The 12,531-nt window shown below is 39.6% G+C and overlaps 1 protein-coding gene across 2 annotated transcripts in view; it reads right to left on the bottom strand.

Annotated features, from left to right (window-relative positions):
- The window catches only part of LOC123746769 (carbohydrate sulfotransferase 13), a 40,811-nt gene that overhangs the window by 18,751 nt on the left and 9,529 nt on the right, over window positions 1–12,531 (bottom strand). For both annotated transcript variants that reach the window (XM_069319620.1, XM_069319621.1), the window contains exons 4-6: window positions 10,338–10,423; window positions 5,344–5,517; window positions 1,146–1,281 (exon numbers count right to left, since the gene is read on the bottom strand). In XM_069319620.1, coding sequence (XP_069175721.1) covers window positions 1,146–1,281; window positions 5,344–5,517; window positions 10,338–10,423 — 396 coding nt within the window. The remainder of the gene's footprint in view (window positions 1–1,145; window positions 1,282–5,343; window positions 5,518–10,337; window positions 10,424–12,531) is intronic.

Here is a 12,531-nt window from a genome sequence, read left to right as displayed (position 1 = left end):
TTAAACCAAAAAGTACCTAATTTCATCCTCATAGTTTCCTACCTAATGCTTCAAACTTGCACTGTATCTTGTGCTACCTACTCCTCCAAAATATGTACCTAAGCCAAACAACTTCACAGTTGTATTCACTGCCATCATCTTATATCATAGTTATGCTGAATGCAAATTTTATTACAGTGTACCTAGAAATAATCCTCAAATTGTGCTACAATGTACCTGTTGATAATCCTCATATTTTACTATAAGGTACCTATTAATTTTCTTTAAATTTTCTTACAATGTACCTGTTAACATTCTTCAAATTTTGCTACAAATTACCTACTTAAAATTATCTGTTAGAGTAAGGACCTGCTTGAAATGCTATGCGTGTTAGTGGCTGTACAAGAATGTGAAAACATCATTGCTATGTACTCTCATAAACTCAATGTACCTTCTTGTATATAAATAAATAAATAACATATCAGGTAAGATGAAAAGTGACATTGTAGCAAGGTTTTATATCAACAAATAACTACAATATAAATTGGCAGAGGTGATTACACTGGTAAAGATATGTCTTAAGTACTAATATTGGGGAAGTGGGTAGTACAAGATACAGTGTGAGTTTGAAGCACAAGGTAGAAAACTATGAGGAGGAAATTAAGTACTTTTTGGTTTTACTTTTGAATAGGGCATAGGCTGGAATTTTTTTTAATTCATCAGATGTAATTTTAATTTTAAGTACAGTACTGCCTCTTAACAAATGTTAAATTCCTCCTATTTTTTGTACATTTTGCCCTCCTTACAGTAGGGTTGTTTAAAGGTTTGATGACATAGAAACTTAATACTAAACAAATAAGCTAACATATACATTGTCTCAAAAAATTAGCAAATGATATGAAGTACAGCTTTTAAACCCCTGTATAATATTCTTATGCATATTTTTAAATAAATTATTTTTATTATTACTATTATTATTACAGTATTATTATTATTTGTCTATCTTTGTGAAATATAGATTTGAAACATTTACATACTTGAGCTGTGAACTATGTATACAATACATTAAGAACTATTTCTAACTTGGTAAGTTGTATGAAAGAATTTATTGCTGTCCAGGTTGGGGTAGAAGGAATGGTGTAACTGGTCTAGATTGTGTGACTGACCTGTGAACTTTGTGCTTGCCAGTGTGGGAAGGAATTTTCCATGAACCTGAGCCCTTGTTAGGGCCATGATGTTATCATCTTGGTCCAGCAGACCAGCCAACCAGAACCAAACTCGCTTCCATGACGTACATGCTACCTAGTTGGAAGAAAAGAGGTGTGTTTGTGTGATGAAGAGCAGAATGATAATGTCAACTACATTGAAAATACTTCAACTACACTAGCTAGGTGTCTTTATCTGATTTACTTGAGGGCCACTAACCCTAGTGACTTCGATGAGGACAGTAAGCCAGCAGCTTATTGAAGGTTTCCCCCCATGATGATCTTTTCCAGATGTAGATTTTTAAACTTAACACAGTTTTGGCATTTAAGACTTCGGTAGGTAGGCAGTTCCATGGGTTTATAACCCTGTGGGTGAAAAAGCATCTCCTGTTCTCTGTCCTACATTGTGGCTTATTGAGCTTGAAATCTTTGCTCCTTGTTTGTGTTACATCTGACCTTTTGAACAAATTGTCCAGATCAACATCCTCCAAATTGTTCAGTATTTTAAAAGTTTCAGTGAGATCAAAGAGTTTCAAAGAGATACAATCGACTTGAGAATGGTCCAGGACGGACCGAAATGTCGTCGTCCCTTCACCTTCTAGTGTGTGGTCTGGTCAACATACTTTAGCCACGTTATTGTGACTCATCTCCTGCATTTCAATGAGATCCACCCTGTCAGGCCTGGTTTACAGTGTTGTTATTCCTGTGGCCATCAACTCTTCCTGATACAAAAGATGACTTAGCTCTGGAATGACTTTTGTTACCTGGTGTTGCAGACAACAGCAGGCAAATGGGGTGCACCAGAGATTTATACAGTTGAATCACTACCTTCTTTTCCTTAAATTCAAAGGTATGCTTGATTATTCTAAGGATTTTGTTAGTTTTTTTTACTGCTTCTACCTGTTGTGCAACTTTTAGTGAGTGGTGGATTTCAACTCCAAGGTTCTTTTCTTCACCAATCTGCTGTAATGCAATGTTATTAATTTGATAGTTGTGGTGGGGGTTGTTATGCCCCACATGCATGGTCTTGCATGTGTCAATATTAAAAAGCATTTGCCAGTGTTCTGACCATTTGTGGAGTTTATGTAGATCACTTTGTAAGATCTTTTTCTTGGGGGAGCCCCTACGGCTCCCCGGAGCTTACTAGGCTGATATGCTAATGTCAGACTTTGGCATCAGTCATGTGTATGGAGTTCTTATGGGCCTACCAGGGACCACGAGCCAGAACCTGGCCCCCTCTAGAGAGGCAAGGGGAGCAATGGCCTATGGAAATCCCTGTGTAATTGGAAGCATTCTATATCTGCCATCGACCGGGTTAGGCACCCAGAAAGGTAGGCATCCCAAAACAAACCCCTATTCTGGTGAAAATTGCAACCAAAAGCCGAACGAGTGGATAGAACTCCCCAAACAAAAACGAGGAAACTAATATGATGTCATTCGTCGTCGCGCCGCTGTCTGCGCAGCCCCAGACCTACTGCGCCGGCAATCCACACCTCAGTTCTTGAGGCTGATGCTATCGGCTTGGTTGTGTGCTCTGGCTCCAGTCTTTTTGCGGCGCTGTGCCTTGTGTGTGGCTGCTGTTCTCCAGGGGTGCAAGAGCCAGGAGTTATTCCTTAGTACTCGGGCTGCGTACTAATTACACACTTAGACCTTGACAAAGTTAAGGGCTATTCATGCCTGTGCCACCTCTTGGGTGGCTTAATCTTCATCGATTAATCATCTTGACAAAGCCCTCGGGAGAGTGCGAAAGACTTGGTGTAAATTCCTTACATATATTTCACAAATACACAAGTGTGGGTGTTAATCCTATGTTATTATGTCTGTGAGATGATATTACCATTTCTAATGGCCAACTTACATACAGTCCCCGAGATGAAGTGGTAAAACACTTGTCTGGTGTTTCACGAGTGCTTTGTCCAGAGTTTGTATACTTGGTGTCAATCCTTAACTGTAGTCTCTGTTTACCCAACAGTAAAATGAGTACCTGGTTGTTAAATGATTTGGCGGGTCGTATTCCGGAATTTCTCCTCCAGAATTTCTTTATTGAAGATCAGCATTGTTCCAAATGGATAACAAAAACTGGAACTCAACTCAGAATGTATCAGGTTCATGATTTGTACCAAGAGAAACAACAACGGCACTTTCCTGCACCGTGGGAGGTTACACCCTTTCCAGTTTTAATCCCTCCCTTTCCACCCAAGAAGCAAATTAGAGATCAGCCCAAGCTTCGTCTTGAGGCAAAGCTCAACGCCTTAAGCCATATTGATGCTCTGTCCACAGAGCATTCTCTCTCTCAAATTATATATACTGATGGTTCCCTACACCGCACCACGGGTGCAGCTGGAAGTGCAGTTGTCCTGACAATGGGCGATGGCCTATACTTTGAGTGGGGAGTCCGTATAAACAACTGGGCCTCTACCCTTCAGACTGAACTATTTGCCTTGATCCTTGCACTGAAATGTGTACAAGTCTCAAAACTTGATACATTAATTGTAAGTGACTCCTTATCATCCTTAAATGCTCTCAACTCTTTAAGACATAACTGTAACATGCTCGTGTCCGAAGCTAGACACAAATACAACAAAATTATTAAGGATGGTAACAGAGTCCATTTCATGTGGTCTCCATCTCATGTTGGCCTCCGAATGCATGATAGAGCTGATAAGTTAGCCAAAGAATCTGCCTTTAAAGGAGCCGTTGAGTGTAACCTTGGATTGTCAATGAGCAATCTGAGAGCAGCTGTACACCGAGAACTTCAACAAGATCTTGTAGATCTGAGGCAAAGTGAAATTGACACCAGTAATTCCATCTATCATCATACTATCATGCAAGAGGAGCCACACATCTATGGATCATCCAATAAAATCAGCAGACTTCTAGATGTTACTACTGCTCGGCTTAGACTCGGTTACAAGTATCTCTGGGAATTCTCATTATCTGCTGATGTAGACCTGACCAAATGTAAACTGTGTCAACAAAATTATTCGCACACCCTCCGTCACTATGTGATGGAGTGCGAAAAGATACGTGAATTTAGAGACAATTCTATAACCAATGTTCCAGCGATGTGTCAATATTTCATTCAAAATGATCTGCTACCAGAAATTTTAGCCAAATATCCCCAGTTTGCTAACTGTAGGTAGTAACTAAGTGATTGTAACCTATCCACCGCTGCCCACTGGATGGGGGGCGGTGTGCAGGACAAACATATAAATTTTGACACTAGCTCTCCACATATGTCAGTTGCTTAATTTAGAACCTGTACTTGAGGTCGATCTCGAACCCATTGTTGATGTGATGACTTATATTGAATTTTGTAACTAGCTCATCAAGATTGTAACTTGCTTAGCTAAATGAATTGTGGGGTTCAGTCCCTGAGCCCATTATGTGCCTCTGTAACCCTTTCCACTACCGCCCACAGGATGGGTATGGGGTGCATAATAAATGAACTAAACTAAAAAACTCGTATTCCGGGGAACATAGGATTATAAGGACTAGCCCGAAATGCTATTTATTTATTTATTTATTTATTTATTTATTTATTTATTTATTTATTTATATATATACAAGAAGGTACATTGGGATTGTGAGGATACATAGCATAGTAATTACATTCTTGTAAAGCCACTAGTATGTGCAGCGTTTCGGGCAGGTGGCCTGTTTCGGCTATGCGTGCTAGTGGCTATACAAGAATGTAAGAACTCCTGGAAAATAAACAAAACTATTATTATTATTATTATTATTATTATTATTATTATTATTATTATTATTATTATTATTATTATTATTATTATTATATCCACTAGAGTTGATTAGGAGAAAGAGTTTAGGTGGCATCTGCTGCTTATCAGCAGTGTTTTGTGTGGAGGAATGTCAAACTCCTTCAATTTCAGTAAATTAAAGTTTCACGGCAACTGTTTTAGCAAGGAAATAGTTGGAAAATAGTGAACATTTGGAAGTTTTGAACCTCACCTTATATTTCTCATATACTGTATACTGTGCCTTGAAGTTTGACTTACACAGAATTTGATTTACATGGCATTTGCATGAATGTAATTTCAAATCATAGGCAACCTGTACTCATCTTGCCCACCATCTTTCTCACATTACCCACACATACCTACCCACATTCACTAACAAAATACAAACACCTACTCACCTTAGGCACAAAGCACATGAGAGCCTTGTGTCGTGTATCAACTAGGATGTGTTTCAGCACCACATAGTCCAAAGTCTGGTTGAGATTGAGGGAGGTGCATGTGTGGGCCATGTGTCGCACCCGTGTCTCCTGCACCTGTTCCCATGTCATGTTGCGGGGAAAGTCTTGCTGGAACTGTGAGAGAAATAATTACTGTACTGCTAAAAGATTTTTGGATGTTATAGAAATACTATCATAACCTTTTCATCTCCTCATACCCATATTTTGTTTCAATTTTCTCATTGATTTACAGTACATCACGTTAGTGTGATTTCTTTGTGAACACAAATACAAATACAAATTTTTATTCAGGTAAAGTACATACATATAAGGTAACATACAAAAGTTGATGGATATATAGATAGAGCTAGTACATACAATGTCTAAAGCCACTATTACGTAAAGCATTTCAGGCAGTTATATTATAACACGTTATATTAGGCATAACTATTTGGTCTAGGAATGCTAGGCAGCCTTATATTTGGTTAAAAAAATTTACATTTTGTCCAAATTTAATACAAAAAGTAAACTTTCTGGTAGCTCATCACTCCAGTAAACTATTTAGCCGAATTTAGTATTTTGAATAATGAATACAAATGTTTGTCCAAGTTGACTAAAGACTACACACCTAAATATGTGATGGTGTTTCTTGCCAAGGTGCATGCCAGCAGCTTGGGAAGGGAGGTGCTGAAGAGCATTAGTGAAGGTATGGAGAAGTAGTTCTCCGAATGTTAAATGTGATGGTGAAGGTGTGGGACTGTAACTCAGAGTATGATGAAGGGTGTTGAGATGGCATGGGCCAGTAGCTTACTGGTTACTGAAGAGTGCTGGGGAGCCTATGGAGCTTGAGAGTGTTGGGGAATGAGGGTACTGGATAATAGCTTTGGGGGGGGGGGAGTTGGAAGGCATATGAGGCAATACTTGTTAGCTATGGAGAGATGACTGTTCAGTTATGTTGATTCTACACTACCTTACAAGATGCTTCGGTTTGTTTTTGGAAAAATACTTGACAATTATCAGAGGTGTTGAAAACTCCAAAGTTAAGTTTAATGAAACACTAATATCTGAAAGGGCCCCTGGTTGCTTCCTGATGCTATTTTCCTAAGATTGTTTCACACTAAAAGCTAAAAGGCCACATTAGCCACAAATAATTTAGTTTGGCCTACCAGGAACCAGAGCCAGAACCTGGCTCTCTCATGCCCGAAACGCTTTGTGTAATAGTGGCTTTAGGCATTGTATGTACTAGCTCTACCTATAAGTCAACCAATCTTTGTAAAAATTTCTTGTATGTATGTACCTTACCTAAATAAACATTTTATTATTTTATTTTATTTTTATAGCCAGGTCACTCCTTGCAATACCTCAAATCTTACCTTACTGATAGGCTCCAGTATGTTTCTGTGAATAATTCAATTTCTCCCACCCTACCCATCAACATTGGTGTTCCTCAGGGCAGCATACTTGGCCCTCTCCTCTTTCTCATCTACATTAATGACCTTCCAAATGCCTCCCGACACCTCAAACCAATTCTATTTGCTGACGACACAACCTTCATTTATTCCAGTCCTGACCCCCTTGCTCTTAATGTTGCAGTGTATACTGAGCTGAATAAAGTCCATCTCTGGCTAACTGCCAACAAACTCACCCTCAACATTGACAAAACTTTCTATATTTTGTTTGGCAATAAATCTTCAAATCAAATAAATCTCATGATAAATAATACCCAAATTTGTAACAAAATAGATGGCAAATTCCTTGGCGTTCTCATTGACCACAAACTGAATTTCCAGGGAAACATTCTAAATATATCAAAAAAAGTTTCAAAAACTGTTGGCATTCTTTCTAAGATCAGATATTATGTACCTCGCCCTGCCCTGGTGATGCTCTATTACTCCCTCATATTTCCTTATCTCAACTATGGTATTTGTGCTTGGGGTTCTACTACCCAAAATCATTTAAGTCCTCTAATTGCTCAACACAAAGCTGCTATTAGGACAATATCCAACTCTGGCCCCAGACATCACTCGGTACCCCTTCTCAAATCTCTGAATATGTTAGATATTAAGTCACTGCACATCCTCTCATGTGTATTATATATATATATATATATATATATGACAATGTCAGACCACGGAGGAAAAATGAAACAGGAATTTCCTTAAGTACTTTCGTATATTAAATACATCTTCGTATATTAAATACATCTTCAGACCTTCTGAAGATGTATTTAATATACGAAAGTACTTAAGGAAATTCCTGTTTCATTTTTCCTCCGTGGTCTGACATTGTCACATTCTTAATCACGTGTTTATTTTCATGATATACATATATATATATATATATATATATATATATATATATATATATATATATATATATATATATATATATATATATATATATATAACTGAAAACTTACACCCCAGAAGTGACTCGAATCTGGGGTGTGAGTTTTCAGTTGTATATAGTCCTGGGGACCATTCAGGCTTGTTTGCATATATATATATATATATATATATATATATATATATATATATATATATATATATTAAATGCTGAACTGTAATACCAATTCTGACCTTAAAAGCTTCATTGAAGGTTGTATCAGAACCCATGAGCACCACACCAGAAACAAATACCTTTTTGATATTCCAAGAGTACGACTTAATCAAACTAGAAATGCTCTACAAATCAAGGGACCCAAAATGTGGAATGACCTTCCCAATCATGTTAAAGACTGTACCTCTCTCGACCAGTTTAAGATAAAAACTAAGCACTACCTAATTAACGCCCTGTAACCTACCTTACCTCTATATTGTCAACCCATGTCTGTTATTTTTAAACAGTGCTGTCTGTCGACCAAATTGTATTTTTGCTGTTTTTCTGCCATGTTCCCCCCTTTTTTTTATTTTTATATTTTCTCAACACATTTTATACTTTAATCTCAATTAGCATTAAGTTTTAGTCTTTAGTGTTTTTCTTGCCCGGAACGCTTTGCGTAATAGTGGCTTTAGGCATTGTATGTACTAGCTCTATCTATAATTTCAGCAATATTTGTATCACCACTTGTATGTATGTACTTTACCTGAATAAACATAAACATAATGAAATACACCGCTGGGCCAGTATGCTAGCGAAACTACAATAAAAGCCCAGGTTCAGACATCGGGCTATAAGTACCGTAAACCTTAGCTGAACTGGGCACCAAGGAGCCAGTAGGATCACCCTCACCAAATATCTCCAGATTGGCCAACACCCAGAGCAGCAATTGAACTGGGGGGAACAACTGAGCATCCATAGTGACCAGTCCAGTCGAAAGGCTTCCACTGCGACAGCCTCATGGTCAGGGAAACAGAGCCATGTTAGAGGGAAGGCGCCAATTCCACAATGAAACAAAGAGGTCCATCTCCTGGAGCCCAAACTTCCTGCAAAGCCAAAGGCAGGACACGTTTTCAACAGTCCACTCCATGGAGATGGGCCAAAAGCTAGACAACCTGTCCACCCTATCTTAAGGGCCTTAAGGGTCCACGAAGAAATTGGCCACACCCGACACGTTAACCACATTGAGAACCAAACCCCCAGAAGCCAAGCTACACAAAGTATCCAGGACAAATATAATAAAATCGATTTGTCCTGGTGATAAAATCATCAGGACAAATCGGAGACCTTTGGCAAGCTGCCACCTTCCTGTCCTTGTCGAGGCCACTAGAGAGATAGTGGCTCTCATGTAATTTCAGATATCCTGGAAAACATTGAGTTGGACAAGGATATTTAATGGGCAAACATTGAATTAGATGGGTACCTGGAGGACAGAAAGCAGAGTCAGAGACCAGGTTTCAAGGCTCTGTCCTTGGACTGCGGCCGTTCTTAATTTATGTGAGCAACCTACTCGAGGGAGTGAGCTAATACATCTCAATATTTGCAGATGATGCAAAGCTAACAAAGCATAAAAAACAGAGGAGGATTGCAGGATGTTACAAGAGGACCTTGACGACTCTAGGAGTGGTCAAACAAATAGTTGCTAAAATTCAATCCCAACAAGTATATAATAAGAATGGGAGAGAAGAGACTAGAAAGCATCAACACCGTAAGGGGAAAAGGCAGCTAAAGGTATCAGAAGGAGTGAAAGATTTGAGAGTGGATATAATTCCAACACTAACACCAGAAGCACACATAAACAGGATAACACTGGCAGCATATGGGAGGCTGGCAATTATACGAACTAAGAACATCATTTAGATACCTAAATCAGGACTCCTTCAAGGCACTCTACACAATATTTGTTAAACCAATACCAGAATATGCCTCACCAGCATGGAATCCACACCTTGTGAAGCATAACTGAATAAATATAGGTTTGCAACAAGATTATTGCCAGAATTAAGCTTGAGAATAGTCTATTGGAACTAAATCTCACAACCCTAGAAAATAGAAGGAAGAGAATATGATTACAACATACAAGATGCTGACGGAAATAGATAAGGTGGACAAGGATAGCCTCTTCGAACTGAGAGAAAGTAGGACAAGAGGACGCAGGTTGGAAATGCAAAGGAGCCGAAGGAATGCAAGGAAATACTTATACCCTGTACAGATAGTCAACAAGTGGAATGAACTGAAAGTTGCGGAAGCCACCTCTATCCCCAACTGAATGGCCAGATTTGATAAAGAATTTGCTCGTCAAAATAGTTCAACTAAAATGCAACGGGTACAACAAGGCTGGTAGCTAGGTCGGGTACATCACTGCCCCATAGACACTGTCAGATATATATCCTTCATGCAACTCCCGGGTGTTATGCCATCTCTGCAGCATCCTCAGCTTTGGTTCTGGTTCGGTCTCAGGAACAGCGGGGCTCTACGGCCCGATTCAGTGATGAATCCAATATCAACACACACCAACACATTCACCCTCTCACTGTCTCTCTCACTCACCCACTCTCTCCCACACACACACTTACCTGAACATCGTGGACATCATCTTGTGATTTGTCTTCCTCATCCCTCGTCATCCAGTGCCAGATGCTAACTCTCGGGTACTGCACACCTGCGGAGAAAGGAAGACTGATAATTTATTGGGTAGTTGATGCCTTGTGATTTGGGGAGTGATAACTAATGTCTGGTTGGGATAACTGATGTCTGGTTGGGATAAGTCATGTCTGGATGGGATAACTCATGTCTGGTTGGGATAACTGATGTCTGGTTGGGATAAGTCATGTCTGGTTGGGATAACTCATGTCTGGTTGGGATAAGTCATGTCTGGATGGGATAACTCATGTCTGGTTGGGATAACTCATGTCTGGTTGGGATAACTCTTGTCTGGTTGGGATAACTCATGTCTGGTTGGGATAACTGATGTCTAGTTGGGATAACTCATGTCTGGTTGGGATAACTCATGTCTGGTTGGGATAACTCATGTCTGGTTGGGATAACTGATGTCTGGTTGGGATAACTGATGTCTGGTTGGGATAACTGATGTGTGGTTTGGGTGGGTGATGCCTCGTTGTGGTGGGTTATTGCCTATCAGTGTCTACAGCGGTGTGAGGTCTGGCTCCTTATGCACCACCTACTATAGCCTTATACCTGTTGTCTTTCAATAAGAAATAGGAGAGGTCCTAAGGTGCTGCCCTGTGGCACCCCTACGGTTAGTGGGAGAGGTTACGTCATTGATGGCCACATATTGGTGTCTATCACTAAGATAGGATCGGATATAGTTCAGGGCAAGGCCGCGGATTCCATAATGTTGGAGTTTAAAGTAAGAGGTAGTTATGGTAAACAGTATCAAAGGCCTTTCTCAGGTCAATGAAGAGTCCAATCGGAAACTCATTTTTGTCGAGGGCTGAGAAGATTAAGTCAAGCAGACTAACAATTCCATCATTGGTACTTTTTTTGGGAGCGGAAGCCAAAATGACAGGGACTTAGTACATTGAATTTTACGAGATAGGAGTAGAGCTGTTTGTAAATAATTTTTTCAAATATTTTTGATAATAAAGGTAGATTTGATATGGGTCTGTAATTATTTATGTCTGCCGTGTTACCTCCTTTATAAACTGGTAACACTTTTATGAACTGGTAACACTCTTGCTTTTTTAAGGATGTCAGGGAAGGTATGACACTCTAGAGATTTATTGAACAGCAAGGCTATGGGAAGTGCAGGGGCATGGGAGGCACTCTTGTATACCATGGATGGTATTTCACTAATGTTCCCAGCTTTGGAATTTAGTGAGTGAATGATAGACACAACCTCTGTAGGGCTGACTGGTGAGAGGAGAAGAGAGTTTGGGTAGCTGCCTGAGAGATATGTGGTAACATGTGTCTGGGTCTGTGGGATTTTTCGGGCAAGGTTAGCACCAATCGATGAAAAGAAGCTATTAAATTCAGTTGCTGTTTCAAGGTCTGATGCAGGTGTATAACCATCCTTGGAGATTTTTATCTTGTTATGTGAATGTTGTTTAGCTCCTAGGATGTTAGAGATGGCTCTCCGTGTGCTTTTCATGTTGCTTTTTGCTTCTTTGAATCTATTCTCATAATAAGAACGCTTTGATCTTATTATACTGGTAAGCACTGATGAGTACCTCTTAACTACTTCCTTTGCAACTAGGCTAATCCTATGTTTTATTTCATAGTCATTTTATTAAATTCTTATTCATTTTTTCATATTCAGATTTATTTATTAGCAATGACGTAGAGAGAGAAAATGCTTTTCTCGAATCGTAAGACTACGCGATAGACACAGTAGATGGGTAAGCACAGTAGACACAGTAGACGGGTAGACACATCTGACCATGTTTAAGAAAGCAAACTGAATACCTAGACAAGCCTACATGATCCGGTGATGACTTGAAATGATGGTAGACATACTTACCTGACCTTGTTGACCAGACCACACACTAGAAGGTGAAAGGAGGACAACGTTTCGGTCCGTCCTGGACCATTCTCAAGTCGATTATCGACTTGAGAATGGTCCAGGACGGACCGAAACGTCGTCGTCCCTTCACCTTCTAGTGTGTGGTCTGGTCAACATACTTTAGCCACGTTATTGTGACTCATCGCCTGCTTACCTGACCTTGACTTTACGTACTACTGACCTTAGTAATGACAGGTAGACGCGCTAATTTCCTTGGTTAACGTTTCGGTTGTGACCCGACTGCGCTA

This window comes from Procambarus clarkii, chromosome 93 (assembly GCF_040958095.1).
Source record: "Procambarus clarkii isolate CNS0578487 chromosome 93, FALCON_Pclarkii_2.0, whole genome shotgun sequence".
NCBI lineage: Eukaryota > Metazoa > Arthropoda > Malacostraca > Decapoda > Cambaridae > Procambarus > Procambarus clarkii.
The sequence above is the reverse complement of the archived record's forward strand: the minus strand, read 5'-3'. Positions and strand labels throughout refer to the sequence as shown.